A 17,523-nucleotide genomic window follows, 5' to 3' on the forward strand; every position below is an offset into this window, starting at 1 on the left:
CGTCGTCCAACAGCAACAAACCGTCTCTAGTGTGACCGAGAGAGAGAGAGACGCCATCATTACACTCCTGACGCCCCAAAGCAACGACTTTAAGCAACGACTGTTTTCAGGACGACTCCGCTACGCTGAAGTAGGCTACGGCGGCTATGACGCCCATGACGCCCGCGCAGCTGTCAAAATCGCAAACAGCCTCCGGCGACGGCGACATTGGTTGCCATGGTGACGCGTCCATGCAGCATGTGTCAAACACATTATTATTATTATTTCTAAAACACCCTGTCGCGCGTCAGCCATATTGCTTAATTCTTACATGCGCTGGACATGATCAGCAGTGGAAAGTAACTTGTGGAAATTTAATAAAATACTTGTGAAAGAGAAAGGTGCCGCATGGAGCAATCAATGTTATTCTAAAACCGTTTTAATAAACATGGTTAATATATGACATGTGCCGTGGTATTACTAATGCTAATCCTTTGACTCCTTCCAAACCGCTCTCAAAGGGCCCTATACGGACGGCTGCAAATCGAAACTGGCCCCCGTAAAATCTCTCCCTCACTGTATATGTTTCTTTTCCCTTTTTACCTCCCATATGATGAATTCCTGTTCTGTTCCTTGACTTTATAGAAGTGTCTATTTGTACGTCTCTAAATGTTTTGATGAATTGAACAAGGTGGACCCTCTTGTAAACAAGTGTAATGCTTTATTGGTGTCGTCCACTCACAGTTAACAGTCTTTGTATTGAGTTGTACTTGAAATGTAGCCTACTGTAATTCTGCAACTGTAGTTAAAATATTTCAATCAATAAAATAAAAGAATAGCTGGTCAAATGGCGCCATCATGTGGACAATCAAGGGCTAGGCTACTGCTCAATATGAGTGTCAAACCTGGAGTAAACACGTTTTTAGTTCACTTCCTCTTCCTCAAACAACACTAAAACTCCACCCGTCTGTCTCCCAGCATACATTACACTGGTAGTGTAAATAAAGTACCTGCCTGAAGAAACGCCTGTTCATTCACCATTACACAACGGGAATATAAGTAGCATATTATTAAAGTATTAAAGTTAATAGGCGTCGACCGTCGACGCAGGTATTCATTTCGTCCGTGGAATTGACGGTGGAATTGTTGTCCACCGGAGACGAAGACAGGCAAGTTGAGACAACTGATCACTCTCTGGACGTCATTATAGCCTCATCGATCGGGTAAGTGTTTTAATCACTTGATACCGGAACTACTGTCTGTACAGTTTTTACAGTGTTTATACAATGACATAATCAATTGATTTGTTTTTGTTTTGGGGGGGGGGGGGGGAGAGAGAGAGAGAAAGAGAGAGAGAGAGAGAGAGAGAGAGAGAGAGAGAGAGAGAGTGTTACACTTCTTGACACAATGTAAAAACTACACAAATATTAGAGAGGAGTTCTTCCCAAAATTTGAAACAAATTTCCCAGAATTCCGAAGTATGACAGAAAGGGAAAGATTACCAGTCCTTCTGGGGGAACAGAAAGAATGTGCAGTTTTGGCTGCAAAATATGTCAATTCCTGTCAAAGGAAAAGGGACAACCAGTAGGACACACATACAGTATGCCGTGTTTTATTTTCTGCACCACCTGCTTTATTTTATATATTATTTTTATTTATTTTTTCATGTCATTGATATTATGTTGTTGTTGTTTGTCATATCTGTGATTGTGCTTTGGCAACACTTGTAAAACGTCATGCCAATAAAGCCTGTTGAATTGAATTATGTGTGTGCGCACTGTGCGCGCTACTTTATTCTGGACGAACCGTGCACTTTCCACTTGGACGTCGTCAACGACTCAGTTTCCCCTGTATGAATATGATAATAATAATTATTATTATATTTATTACTGTATGAATATGAAAGACTATTGGCCCATTTAACATTGATTGGATGGCCACGGTGCAATTTTTTGCCTATATGCCAGAATGAAAAGGCATAGGCTATGCCAAAAGAATGCCTACCTGGGATTTTTTTTAATGGAACAAAAAGGGACAGTATGTGTCTCTGATGTCTTGGTAGCCTACAGTGGACAGTATGTGTCTCTGGTGTCTTGGTAGCCTACAGTGGACAGTAGTGTCTCTGATGTCTTGGTAGCCTACAGTGGACAGTATGTGTCTCTGGTGTCTTGGTAGCCTACAGTGGACAGTATGTGTCTCTGATGTCTTGGTAGCCTACAGTGGACAGTATGTGTCTCTGGTGTCTTGGTAGCCTACAGTGGACAGTATGTGTCTCTGCAGTGTCTTGGTAGCCTACAGTGGACAGTATGTGTCTCTGATGTCTTGGTAGCCTACAGTGGACAGTAGTGTCTCTGATGTCTTGGTAGCCTACAGTGGACAGTATGTGTCTCTGGTGTCTTGGTAGCCTACAGTGGACAGTATGTGTCTCTGGTGTCATGGTAGCCTACAGTGGACAGTATGTGTCTCTGGTGTCTTGGTAGCCTACAGTGGACAGTATGTGTCTCTGGTGTCTTGGTAGCCTACAGTGGACAGTATGTCGTCTTCTCAACTTTTTAAGTTGGAAACCGGCTGTAACACAACACCACCCCTGCTCCGGCTGTGCGTGCGTGCGTGCGTGCGTTTGGGCGTGTGTGTGGGCGTGAGTGCGTGTGTGTGGGCGTGTGGGCGTGTGCGCACATTGTGTATATCCCTGTAACACCGAGCGTTACAATAATGCAACATATTTTAATGAATGAATTAATATATTTAATGTAGGTTATTTTTTCACCTAAACATCATCATTGATGTTCATTGCAATGCCATTGGTCATTGTAACTGCCCCTATCCAGCAGAATGAACGGACGCTCCACCTGATATCTTTAAGGTTGTTTATTTACCCCAAGACAACGTGAAAAACTGTAACAAAAACATAACAACATTCTCTTAGACACAATGAAACATGAAATATGAATGTCCTTGTTGTAAGTCAATCATGATGTCCGTAATATTATATAAAGAAACACAATATCTACACAAACACAATGAAATGTAAACAAACAATTAAACGAGCGACAGAATTACAACACTGTTTACAAACAAAGAAATCAACAACATACCGTGTGCGCCTTCTGCCGATTCTTTTAGGAGAGCTACTTTATATTCTCTTATAATTTCCTATTCGAGGACACTCTTTTTTGACGTGAGCAGAGCTCCTCTCACCCCTGCAACTCAGTTTGTTCTGCCTGAGCCGGCTCACACCGGTGCCATTAATGCTGCCTCACTCTACTCACAGGGCTCACCAGGTCATAATGAACAGCATTAAAGTCCAGGCACCACACACGGCATGCAAATACAATGTGTACCCCAAATAATCATACCTATAATGTTCACATATTGTATTTTCCGAAAGGTAAGCAATAAAATAGAAATAGAAAAAAAATAATAATAATCCCATTGCTGGGACAGTTACAGTCATGATATTTGCATATAAATACCCCCCCCCCCCCACAGAGGCTGAAATTCACACAAATTAAAAATCTCTGGACATCTCTGAAACATGTTTTATTTATTATAGGGAAAGATATCCCCCAAATGTAAATTATTAATTTATTATTATTATTTTAATAATTATTATAAATGTGCATAACATTTGCTATTTTTTTTTCTTTTACATAATTTCCTAGTAGTAAAAAGTAGTAGTAAGGTTGCAATCTCTTTTTTTGCAAGTAGAAATTAATCCAGGTTTTACAGGGAAACATTGACTGTTGTCTGGTGTATCTCGTCCACAGAGCAGAGATGAGTCAGTGTGAGGAGAGAGAGGAGGAGGGAGCTGACAAACATCTCCTCCACAGAGCAGAGATGAGTCTCCGTGAGGAGAGAGAGGAGGAGGGAGCTGACGCGTCTATATCTCCACCTCCTGACTTCAGTAATGAACCTGGACCTCCTGATGATAAGTATGTGAATGCACCTATAAATATATAACCTACACTATAATACAAATACAACACCGTGCAGGAAGTATAAATATAAAGTGCAGAGTTTATGGAACATAGTGCAAAACATGTCCGGTGACACTCCCTAGGGGGCAGGGGTGGGAGGGAAACCAGGGTCATTTGTGTCACAATGGTTGACACACGGTGTCATAAGCTAAATTCCAATACCCAAAATCTCGGTCACTCCCACTCGGTCACTCGGGGTCATTCCAGCGTGACCCGGAAATGGTCCACATTCCAATTGTTAAAGTGCTCCATCGAGGAGGAGAGTGGAGTCGAGTGGGCTCTCCGAGACCGCATAGAGCGAGTGTACATCAGGTGCAGCTCGGTGGGGTGTGTTGTCTCCTCATAGAGCGAGTGTACATCAGGTGCAGCTCGGTGGGGTGTGTTGTCTCCTCATAGAGCGAGTGTACATCAGGTGCAGCTCGGTGGGGTATGTTGTCTCCTCATAGAGCGAGTGTACATCAGGTGCAGCTCGGTGGGGTATGTTGTCTCCTCATAGAGCGAGTGTACATCAGGTGCAACACACACATGCACACACTGTTTGTTGAAGAGACACATTTTCGCTGAATGAATAGAGCTTCAGAATGATAAAGTAGCCTATCTAGCCTACATATGTGAAAGTGAAAGGACCACAACAAGCCACTGGCTTTATTGCGTTGTGTGATATAAGCATAATAAAAGTAGGATATATAAATTAGGCCGGCTATATTGTGCGCACCTCAGAAGCTATAGTTAATGTATCTCTGTGCATGCCTGAATGCACAGACTGCTATGAATGACGGTGACAAAAATGTATTAATTTATATGTGGACTGAACTGCATATGTAAGTCAGAGAGACTAAACCTAATTCCTGTTATAGTGTCCGTTATTTGCAAAGACCGTCGGAGGAGGACTGACTGTCGGAGGAGGGGGAGGAGGAGGGGGGGGATTTATACGTGTGCTCATCCTGGCGCTTATTCACTATTTCAGGAATAAATAGCCTTGCCTTGCACATGTTACCAATACATACACATTGGCCTCGTTTACATGCACAAAATGATGAATTGTCTATTCTGTAGACTGTACGGCTCTGTTCGGAGTTCCAGTGATCCAGCTGTGTGACACTGTATTGTTCCACCACGTTTGCTTTGGCAATGTAAACGTATGTTTTCCCTTGCCAATAAAGCCCTTTGAATTGAATTTAATTGAATTGATACATGTCATTAGTGATCGCGGAATGTGCCGTCGCTTTGAAATGACAGCTTAGTACATTCACTCCACCACTCGGTCCTCGCATCGAATCCTCTCCTCCTCCTCTCCTCCTCGCTGGGGGCGGAGCCGAGGAGCGAGTGGAGGACGCGAGGGGAGTGAGCGAGTGTGAAAGTTGCGGTATTGGAATTTAGCTTTAGGGACCACAGGGTTTAGGGACCACAGGGTTTAGGGACCACAGGATTTAGGGACCACAGGGTGCAACAATCCAGGTTGATGCTTTGGAAGGTATGGGCACAGGCTAGAGATCACACAGGTTTTTACCGTCTCATTTTATCTGCATAAAGAAAACTGCTGTAATATCATAATGTGTTGAATACATGGGAACCTCACCCTACAGCAGTCAATGCCTGGACATTATAATTTGAACGCGTTTCTATACACATGCATGTGCCCAGCCGAGTGGCTTGTTTGTTTGAGCTTGTCACTACACTCCTTTTTTTTTTCTTTATATTTTTTATCCCACGATTTTGTAACCCATTTTTCACCCCTGTGCCAATCATCTACTGTGATCCTGGGCTCTACACACCCTCCGCCAACCTGGGGAGAGCAACGGACTTAACTCATGCTCCCTTCATGCCTGAGTGTCCAAGTTGCTCCTTTACACCTGACAGGGGGGAGTTTCCCTGGTTGGACGTAGTGCGTGGAAGGAACACGTTATTCCAACCAGTTCCTTTCCCCTCCATCAGGCGCCCCGGCTGGCCAGGGGGAGGCAGTTTAGAGACCAGGATTACTGCATGTTTTTGTGAGGGTACCTATCCTAGGGGACACGGGGAGAACATGCAAACTCCACACAGAAAGGCCCTTTCGCCAACCCCCGCCTTCGGGTATGGGCACTGATGACGCGGAGGAGGAAACACGCCGCCAGCACCCACAGTGCCCCGAGCGGGAATCGAACCCAGGACCTTCTAGCTGTGAGGAGACAGCACTACCAACTGTGCCACCGTGCCTACACTCCTGAACGCTGCCTTCCTTCCAGCATGGCATGGAAAGGAGAGGAGGGCATTTGCATTTCTTTCACCATGTAGTAAATGCTGCATTCGTGGTCTGGAGAGGGCAGTTGTTTTACAGACGGGTAGGGGCAGTTGTTTTACAGACGGCTAGGGGCAGTTGTTTTACAGACAGGTAAAAGGGGCAGTTGTTTTACAGACGGGTAAAAGGGCAGGGGCGGGGGGCATGGTGGCACAGTTGGTAGTGCTGTCTCCTCACACAGCTAGAAGGTCCTGGGTTCGATTCCTGCTGGGGACGCTGTGGGTGCTGGCGGCGTGATTCCTCCTCCGCGTCATCAGTGCCCATACCCGAGGCGGGGTTGGCGAAAGGGGCTTTCTGTGTGGAGTTTGGGTGTTCTCCCCGTGTCCCCTAGGGTAATAATAATAAATAAACATTGATCATGTCATCCACACAACCATCTGTAATTCTGTATGATTCGTCTGAGCGTCGTAAATGAACCTGGACCTCCTAATGCTAAGTATGTGACTGCACGTGTGCGTGTGCAGGGTTGCAACGTTTATGTAGCCTAATTATAAAATATATAACCATCCCGTGGCGCTCTCTGCCTGCATGCTCTGTGCTGTCTGTCTGTCTGCCTGCCTGCCTGCCTGCCTGCCTGCCTGCCTGCCTGTCTGCCTGTCTGTCTCTCTGCCTGCATGCTCTGGGCTGCCTGTCTGTCTGTCTGTCTGTCTGTCACCTCGATGCGTTAATAGAAAGCAGGCAGCGAGTGACGGCCACAACCACGTTGTGTTCTGGAATCATTCAAAACCCCAATAGGGTTGTGTGAAGGTTGTGTTCTTCTTGTACGTGGGTCACTGGTCTATTTGGCAGCCTGTTACCGCCACCTATAGCGACATTATAGCGTTTTCATGAAGTGTGCGTTCTCGTGTAAAGGGTCAATTATTAAAATTGAGAATGCAACAGGACTTTGACATTTCATCTGGAGATGGTCGCTGTGTAAAAGAGGCCTGAAACTCATCAAAAGTGTGTGTGTGTGTGTGTGTGTGTGTGTGTGTGTGTGTGTGTGTGTGTGTGTGTGTGTGTGTGTGTGTGTGTGTGTGTGTGTGTGTGTGTGTGTGTGTGTGTGTGTGTGTGTGCGCGCGTTGTCTGTCTGTCTGTCTGTCTGTCTGTCTGTCTGTCTGTCTGTCTGTCTGTAATTGTAATTGTAATTGTCTGTCTGTGACAACTTAGTGTGCCAGGTTTTTTTATCAATATAATTTTGTAGCCCAAGCCAAAGCATGACTTTGCCTAGGGCCTATATATATTCTTTATATTTGTATATATTATGATTTGGAATGATTTAGCCTTTTGTGTGAACACGTGCCTTGCCTAGCCGAATAGGACTGTATTTTAACATGAATCATAATAAGGTTGGAACTTGAGAGCCAAATATTTTCTGAGGAGGTTCTGCTTGTTGTAAAAAGGTTGATTTAACCATATTTCTGTTGTCCTTTTCTTAATTTCATAAGCTCAACATTCTTGTCTGGTTATCAATGGTAAAATGTGTTTCATCTAATTAAATAGAGTTTAGCTTAAAAGTAACTGAAAGTAACCCCGTTACTTTAAATTCTGGTACTCGGATTACGTTACTGACTACAATTTTTTGCAAGTAACTTGTAACTGTAGGGGAGTACTTTTTAAAAGTAACCTTCCCAACCCTGTGCGTGTGTGCGTGTAACTGAAGTCAGTTTTGACGACTGAGAACTTACAGATATGTATTGAATTAATTGAATTCACATGATAATGATAAACATTTCTATGATTCCAGAAGTGTTCACCACAGAGCAGAGTCTCCAACAGACAGCGGTGTGTCTACCATGAGTGACTGGTCCAAAGGACCTCCTCCTAACTTCAATGAACCTGGACCTCCAGATACACAGTATGTCAATCCTCCTGTACAATATATACACTATAACACTGTACAATATATACACTATAACACTGTTCAATACACTATAACACTGTACAATATATACACTATATCACTGTACAATATATACACTATAACACTGTATGTAATGTTTCATATTTACATGTATTCTGTGGACTCTAAGAGGGGGGACATGTCCCCTCAGAGGGGGGACATGTCCCCTCAGAGGGGGGAGAACCAAGCCAAATCGAGGGTTACTGCGGCCATCGGCTACAGCAGTGGTTCCCAAAGTGGGGTCCGGGGACCCCTAGGGGTACTTGAGGGAGTTCCAGGGGGTACTTAGCTCAATTAGAGATAGTTTGGAACCAAATGGACCCTTATTGGTCTAACTCTGAGAGTGTACAAGTTACTTATTTGGTTCCATTTGTACACTCTCAGAGTTAAATTAACAGTGGTTTTACAAATATAAATTGGGTACCAGAGATAGAAATGCCATTAAATTGGGGGTCCGTAGCATAATGCGTGTCAAACTGGGCGTCCTTGAAATTAATATGTTTCGGAATCACTGCTAGAGCCGTAAGAATCGTCCCTTATCGGGGTCACTGGCATATGTTTTCAAATGGGGTGTCTGTGGCCTAATAGATGTTGTTTTGTGGGGGCTTGACATGAAGACGTTTTGGAACCACTGGGCTACAGTATATATGTAAATAATAATAATAATAACCACATTACTGAATGGCATCAGCGTGTTTGAACGTCGGACAGTCATATCATAGTTTTAACCCATTTTGGTGTTAGCATCATGTCGTGCTTTAGCTATTGAAAAATAGCAGATCTACAAGCTCATAGCGCGCCACCGAGTGGCGCGCTACGAGCTTGTAGGTCTGCTATTTTTGAAAAATCGAAGAGCGACTGACATAGAAGAAGTCAGAATGAAAACTGTCAGGATGTAGAAGACATTTTTAGAATCTGATCTCAGGTCAGAATGGGTTAAGCCAGCTCACATCCACTCCTCCAGCGCTCTCCTCCTAGGATATATTTTAATGTGGCTGTGCTGGCAGCGCTGCCATTAATTAATTATAATAGGCAACTGTAGCTGTACTACAGATGCTGTAGGCTATCACTGTATCAACTTAGGCTATATCACTGTATCAACTTAGGCTATATCACTGTATCAAGCACACATGCAGTCATTAGTACGGCCACCTTTGCTGATGACACGGGAGCTTGTCGCAGCTTGATCAGACGGAGAAATACGATATCATTACGCATTTCTTTTACACCTATATCGTCGTATATTTGCCGTTGTGAATGAGGACCCCTAACACTATACAATATGACATATGACACTTTTGGGATCTACATAGGAACCAGGTGGCTCCAATGTGGATGTAAATATGTAATCATGTCCACAGAGAGAGGCGTGGTGAGACTGAGCAGAACCCTGGACTGAAGACACCCAGTCAAACCACACCTGGACTGAAGACACCCAGTCAAACCACACCTGGACTGAAGACACCCAGTCAAACCACACCTGGACAAAGTAAGAAGCTGCACTCATTGAAAATTCATAGTCAGACTAAATGTGACCAAATTTGACTGGGGCCCATTGGAGTTTTTGTAATCTTCGTTAAGCAGGGAATCATAGCTTCAAATTAACATATTGGTTGTCCAGTTTGACCCACCAGTTTTGGAGGTATGGCTTATAGAGTAATGTCTGGCAGAGAAAACAGCGAGTTGAGAAAACAGGCTTGAAAGGTTCACTCCTGGTGTCTCTACCATTACATCTAGCTACACGTTTAAGCATTTATTTCATAAGTACTGTACATGTCTTCTGTTGACTAACATTACACCTAGCTACATGTTTAAGCATTTATTTCATATTTACATGTCTTCTGTGGTCTCTAGCATTACACCTAGCTACATGTTTAAGCATTTATTTCATATTTGCATGTCTTCTGTGGTCTCTAACATTACACCTAGCTACATGTTTAAGCATTCATTTCATATTTACATGTCTTCTGTGGTCTCTAACATTACACCTAGCTACATGTTTAAGCATTTATTTCATATTTACATGTATTCTGTGGACTCTAAGGCCCTCATTTATCAACCGTGCGTACGCCAAAATATGGGTGCACGCCGAAATTACCGACAATTTCGGCATTTACCATTTCCGCCAAAGCTTGAAATTGAACTTGACAAAGTTCAAAACTCACGTCTGGTCGGCAGCTGTCGTACGCTTTGTCCTCACCTGTTTTTCTGTCGTAGAACAGCGGAGCAGCATTGTTTGACCAGCTGAGAGGCTGTCACAGGCATCTAAACATATGTTTTCACTCCTAAAATGTATAAAACTAATAATAGCCTATACATGTGAAAAAAATATATTTTGTAATGGCATGTCATATGAAATTGGTAGGATATTACCAAGTGTGCAAGCTTATTAAAATCGCGCAATTAAAAACAATGCTTTAAGCCATTTAAATAGTGTTTTGCATTCTGAGCGCATACCGGTAGCCCCCCCCGACCCCCCCACCCCCCCTCCTTAATTCCATGACTGGATCGAGAGTCATTTTCAGTGCTGCAGCTTCAGATTTTCTTTTCGCAGATAAGTAAGCCTGGGGCCGATAGGCTATTCAGCTATAGTCAAGTCTAACTGCAATCTACAGCCATGTCTTTCTCGCGTTACGTCTCGTCCTTTTAATTAAGGATAAACCCGACGTGCTCGAATGCCAATAAATGTGACATATGCCGACAGTGTCGAGGCAGCGCAAAGTGGGGACCGCTTCTTTTTTTTTTGTCATATTGAAACTCACGGGTTACCGCCAACTTCACTTTGTGAAGTTAGGCTGCGCAGGGAGGCAATCTAATATACAGTGAGTAATGTCATAAAGGTGCATGCAGGTCAGTGACAGAGACATCTAATATACAGTGAGTAATGTCATAAAGGTGCATGCAGGTCAGTGACAGAGACATCTAATATACAGTGAGTAATGTCATAAAGGTGCATGCAGGTCAGTGACAGAGACATCTAATATACAGTGAGTAATGTCATAAACGTGCATGCAGGTCAGTGACAGAGACATCTAATATACAGTGAGTAATGTCATAAAGGTGCATGCAGGTCAGTGACAGAGACATCTAATATACAGTGAGTAATGTCATAAACGTGCATGCAGGTCAGTGACAGAGACAGACAGAACAGGAGCGGAGGAAAACGGCATTTGTCACGGGCAAACTCATTCCAGTGACGTCGTGAGCCATGCTATTTAATGAATATATTCTTAACACTTATGCACTTCTTAGAGATGTATATATTCCTTTACGTCTTGGCCCAGATATGCTGTCTGTAAGACCCCCCCCACCATATCCAATTGGCTCTCCATTCAGCATCATGGCAGAAAACGTCTATTTACCTTGTATATGTATCTGGATGGCAAAATCCGAACCGGTTTAGTATTGATTTGTTGTGAGAGGCCTGCAGATTGCAGGAATGCCCGAGCCGAGAGCCAAGGAGGCATTGGCTAAATTCACTTTCAGTGTCTGTGATAATTGGCAGTCGCTATAGTCGCTACATAATCTTTGTGTTTCCTTTGCTTGATGTTTTGCCCATTGAATTGCCTTGTGGTTGAAATGTGCTGTACAAATCAACTTGCCTTGCCTTGTGTGTGTGTGTGTGTGTGTGTGTGTGTGTGTGTGTGTGTGTGTGTGTGTGTGTTCCCCGTGTGTGTGTGTGTGTGTGTGTGTGTGTGTGTGTGTGTGTGTGTGTGTGTGTGTGTGTGTGTGTGTGTGTGTGTGTGTGTGTGTGTGTGTGTGTGTGTGTGTGTGTGTGTGTGTGTGTGTGTGTGTGTGTGTGCGTGTGTGCGCGCCACATTGTTTCAGTTTTTCTCTTTACAGCGAGAATGAATCGTCCTAGAGGGGAATATTGTCAGGAATGTGTACTCAGTAGCAGAGTGCTAAGGCTAACACATAAAAGCACAGTGAAGGTCGTGCAGTGTACTGTTCTCACAAATCCTCAGTATTCTACTGTACATCATCTGGAACACAAAAAATGTTTCTTTATCATGTGGGTGTAATGTGGTTGTTTCTATGCATTGTGGCACCTATTGTAAGACTGCTGGAACTTTTCCCTTTTCCCACAGGGAGATATCGGCCTCCCGGGCATCCCCGGAATATCAGGGCCTTCCGTAAGTCACTTGTTCTTTTCTCTGTTTCTTCTTTGCCATTTGAAATCCAACCCTGAAGTAGATGAATGACCTGCAACCTGTACTGTACTGTACTGTACTGTACTGTACTGTACTGTACTGTACTGTACTGTACTGTACTGTACTGTACTGTACTGTACTGTACTGTACTAGGAATGCACGATACATCTACCATCATGTCTGTATCGGCAATATATATATATAATGCAATATTGATATTGAACAGAGATCAAAATGATAATATAGTCTGTTTTACGGTAGTTTGAATGTGATAAATGTGAAAAAGCCTTTTGTGATGGTGAAGGCTACAGATTCAAATCAGTGTTTTCTGCTTTCCAAAGTTGAGCTAATACTGTGCATTGGCTCAAATGCAGAATAAATAATGGGCCTTGATACGAAAAATCTTGAAAACCACTGATTTAAGGTATATTTAGAACGGATAAAAAATATGCGATTAATTTGCGATTAATCACAGTTAACTATGGACAATCATGCGATTAATCGAGTTAAATATTTTAATCGATTGACAGCCCTAATATTTACATGTCGATTTCAGCTCTGACACTTATTTCAAACATGCTCTAGTGAAGAGTCTGCCTGTGCTAATAACTAATTTTGGATTAAACAAAAATATTAGGTTTTCTCCTCTGGTGAAAAGCTGGAGGCTACTCGATGGCAGGCTCTCAGTGAAATCTGGTCACAAATGGTGATAATTCTGTATCAATTATATCTAAGTGCAAATAAAGAAGCTAAACATCTGTCAACTCAACAACTGGACAAAAACAGCTGATCTTGTGTTGTTACCTTTGGCAAAATGTTTCTTATCAAAAAGCATATTATCTGGGGGTAATTAATTAGTAATGTGTGCTGTAAACATGTAACGTTATAAATTAACCTGAATGTTTTAAACATAAATGTTCTTCTCATTTCAGATGTCGGTCTGCAGGTTGATTTGAACGATTATAAGGTCAGTTTGAAGGTCAGTTTGGACAGTCTTGATGGAGTGAAAAACCACATGACGGAAGAGTCTGGAGACTCCGTCACCAGCACCTACTCAGAGCTCTACATCTCAGCGGGACAGAGTGAAGGGGTTAATAGCCAACATGAGGTGATACAGCTTGAGAGAACTTCCAACATGAAGACCTTCCATGACGATGCAATCGACTGCTGTAAAGTCTTTAAGATCATCCTCCCTGGCAGAGAGAAACCCAGCCAAACAGTTCTGACCAATGGCATCGCTGGCATCGGAAAAACATTCTCTGTGCGCAAGTTTGCTCTGGACTGGGCAAGAGGTTTGGAGAATCAAGATATAGATCTCCTGGTTCCCTTTTCATTCCGGGAGCTGAACTTGGTCAGAGATAAGCGGTACAGTCTTCTCAACCTGATCCATGATTTCCACCCAACGTTAAAGAAGGTCACAGAAGAGCAGCTCGCTGCCTGGAAAGTTTGCTTCATCTTCGATGGCCTCGATGAAAGCAGGTCTCCGTTGCACTTCGATGGCCTCGATGAAAGCCGGTCTCCGTTGTACTTCGACAAAAATAAAATCATCTCTGATGTCACAGTGACATCATCGGTGGATGCTCTGTTGACAAACCTCATCAAGAGGAATCTGCTCCCCTCGGCCCTCCTCTGGATAACCACCAGACCCGCAGCAGCCAATCGGATCCCTCCTGCATGTGTTGACATGCTGACAGAAGTGCGAGGGTTCACAGACCCCCAAAAGGAGAAGTACTTCAGGAAGAGATTCAGTGAAGAGAAGCTGGCCGACAGAGTCCTCTCACACTTGAAGACATGGAGGAGCCTCCACATCATGTGTTACATCCCACTCTTCTGTTGGATCATTGCTACCGTTCTGCTGGACATGTTGAGGACACACACCACGATAGGACAGCTGCCCAAGACCCTGACTGAGATGTGCTGTCACTTCCTGTTGGTTCAGACGGGACTCATGATGTGAACAAGAAAGACAAAGAAAAGGGGACTCAAAAGCAGCTCACTAAAACTGACAGGGATGTTCTTCTGAAGCTGGGCAAGCTGGCGTTTCAACACCTGAAGAAAAGTAGCATCGTGTTCGACCAAGAAGACCTGGAAGAGTGTGGTCTTGATGTGAAAGACGCCGCGCTGTACTCAGGAGTGTGCACACAGATCTTCAAAACAGAGAGTGTGCTGTTCCAGAAAACGGTCTACAGCTTTGTTCATCTGGTCATCCAGGAGTTTCTGGCTGCAGTCTACCTGTTCCACTGTTTCACACAGAAGAACATGGGAGTCCTGAACACATTCCTGGGAGACGAATACAAGAGATCCAGCTCCCTCTCAGGCTTCCTGGAAGCTGCTATCAAAAAATCCCTGGAGAGTAAAAATGGCCACCTGGACCTCTTAGTCCGCTTCCTTCATGGCCTCTCACTGGAGTCCAACCAGAGTCTCTTAGGAGACCTGCTGGGTCACACAGAGAACAGTTCATGGCAGATCCAGAATGCCATCCAGAACCTGAAGAAGATGTTACGTAATGAAGATGTCTCTCCTGACAGATGTATCAACATCTTCCACTGTCTGATGGAGATGAACGACCACTCATTACATCAGGAGATCCAACAGTTCCTGAAGTCAGAGAACAGAACAGAGAAACTGTCTGAGACCCAATGTTCAGCTCTGGCCGTCATGCTGCAGATGTCAGAGGAGGTTCTGGAGGAGTTGGACCTGGACAAATACAACGCATCAAAGGAGGGGCGAAGGAGACTGGTCCCAGCTGTGAGGAACTGCAGAAAGGCTCGGTTAGTAGTTAACACATTGACTTGACTGCCAATCACGTCATGTTACGTCGCATCGAATCCATCGCTTGACTGCCAAGCACGCAGTATTGTGTCCTATGGTCTTTTCAGTGGATTAGTATAGATGGCGCTCTTCATCAACGTACTGTATGAATTATGCTAGGTTGCTAGGCAACAGATAAAACCAGAAATGAACCAGAAGTGAAAGTCTGCCTCCCGTCCACCTCAATTTAAACAGAAATGTGCTTTGGATAAAAGTGATACATAAATGCACCATTTACAATGACGCAGCATTTTATACAGCCGGTTCCATGTTTTCCCGATCTCAACCCTGTCTGCATGCACAGGACTGCTTCAATCTCAACCCTGTCTGCATGCACAGGACTGCTTCAATGTCAACCCTGTCTGCATGCACAGGGCTGCTTCAATGTCAACCCTGTCTGCATGCACAGGACTGCTTCAATGTCAACCCTGTCTGCATGCACAGGACTGCTTCAATGTCAACCCTGTCTGCATGCACAGGACTGCTTCAATGTCAACCCTGTCTGCATGCACAGGACTGCTTCAATGTCAACCCTGTCTGCATGCACAGGACTGCTTCAATGTCAACCCTGTCTGCATGCACAGGACTGCTTCAATGTCAACCCTGTCTGCATGCACAGGACTGCTTCAATGTCAACCCTGTCTGCATGCACAGGACTGCTTCAATGTCAACCCTGTCTGCATGCACAGGACTGCTTCAATGTCAACCCTGTCTGCATGCACAGGACTGCTTCAATGTCAACCCTGTCTGCATGCACAGGACTGCTTCAATGTCAACCCTGTCTGCATGCACAGGACTGCTTCAATGTCAACCCTGTCTGCATGCACAGGACTGCTTCAATGTCAACCCTGTCTGCATGCACAGGACTGCTTCAATGTCAACCCTGTCTGCATGCACAGGACTGCTTCAATGTCAACCCTGTCTGCATGCACAGGACTGCTTCAATGTCAACCCTGTCTGCATGCACAGGACTGCTTCAATGTCAACCCTGTCTGCATGCACAGGACTGCTTCAATGTCAACCCTGTCTGCATGCACAGGACTGCTTCAATGTCAACCCTGTCTGCATGCACAGGACTGCTTCAATGTCAACCCTGTCTGCATGCACAGGACTGCTTCAATGTCAACCCTGTCTGCATGCACAGGACTGCTTCAATGTCAACCCTGTCTGCATGCACAGGACTGCTTCAATGTCAACCCTGTCTGCATGCACAGGACTGCTTCAATGTCAACCCTGTCTGCATGCACAGGACTGCTTCAATGTCAACCCTGTCTGCATGCACAGGACTGCTTCAATGTCAACCCTGTCTGCATGCACAGGACTGCTTCAATGTCAACCCTGTTTGCATGCACAGGACTGCTTCAATGTCAACCCTGTCTGCATGCACAGGACTGCTTCAATGTCAACCCTGTCTGCATGCACAGGACTGCTTCAATGTCTTCACAATAAAAGCATGCAGCTTTCACAAGTTGGCCCATAATTAAGACAATGAAAAGGATTAAGAATTCGGTGGCATTCCACAGCAATCTTTTCCAAAATGTAAAACAAATATATAATATGGAATTAATTTGGTTAATGGTAATGGAGAAATTGTAAAAGTTGTAACTTTATTAATCCCAAAGTTATTCCCTATAGGAATAAAGTCTGTGGTTCTATGGCTATGGGCTGCGGCAATCATTTAGAAGAAAAAAAAGGAAAATAACTAAAATAGTTATAGTTATAGTTAATAATTTTTTGGAACCATGAACTTTAGTTCAAATTATTGAATGATGAACTGAACTAGTTCATGGGGGGAGGGGGGCGGGGGTCGCGAGACATGGCCAAAGCATCCCTGGGGGTCCCCGGCCCAAAAGGTTGAGAACCCCTGGTCTATTCCACAATACTGTTTATGTCTGGATAACTAGTTAGGAGATGTTTTAGTTAACTTCCATGACAGTTAACTAGGTTTCATTTGTTTTGATCATCTCTTATTCAATCTGCATTTACAGACTTGTTGGCTGTAAACTCAGTAAGACAGGTGTTGAAGCTGTGTCTTCAGCTCTCAGCTCTAATCCTTCCCATTTGAGAGAACTGGACCTCAGTGAAAACGACCTGCAGGACTCAGGACTAGTGGAGCTGCTCTGTGCTTCACTGAAGAGCCCACACTGTAGACTGGAAGTTCTAAAGTAAGATACATTTACCACTTTTATTATGATCACTTCTGTTTTATTATGTACTGTATTATGTGACTATACTATGAATGCTGTGGTGAGAATGTATTAACCCATTTTGGGCGGGAACCCTTTTTGGTGTTAGCATTATGTTATGCTTTAGCTATTGAAAAATAGCAGATCTACAAGCTCATAGCGCGCCACCGAGTGTCGCGCTACGAGCTTGTAGGTCTGCTATTTTTGAAAAATCGAAGAACGACTGACATAGAAACATAGCTTTTTCAGAAAGCTGTCG

The 17,523-nt window shown here is 44.0% G+C and overlaps 1 protein-coding gene across 1 annotated transcript in view; it reads left to right on the plus strand.

Annotated features, from left to right (window-relative positions):
• Positions 1 to 3,741: 3,741 nt before the first annotated feature.
• LOC308322124 (uncharacterized protein) overlaps positions 3,742 to 17,523 on the plus strand; it is a gene marked incomplete at its 3' end in the record, with an annotated part of 32,592 nt that continues 18,810 nt past the window's right edge. Inside the window, 5 exon segments of the mRNA XM_080773319.1 lie at positions 3,742 to 3,820; positions 9,480 to 9,605; positions 13,200 to 14,209; positions 14,212 to 15,038; positions 17,067 to 17,243. Coding sequence (XP_080629445.1) covers positions 3,754 to 3,820; positions 9,480 to 9,605; positions 13,200 to 14,209; positions 14,212 to 15,038; positions 17,067 to 17,243 — 2,207 coding nt within the window. The 5' untranslated portion in view covers positions 3,742 to 3,753.

The sequence above is a fragment of the Protomyctophum bolini genome, assembly GCF_963924005.1.
Source record: "Protomyctophum bolini genome assembly, chromosome: 10".
NCBI classification, from domain to species: domain Eukaryota; kingdom Metazoa; phylum Chordata; class Actinopteri; order Myctophiformes; family Myctophidae; genus Protomyctophum; species Protomyctophum bolini.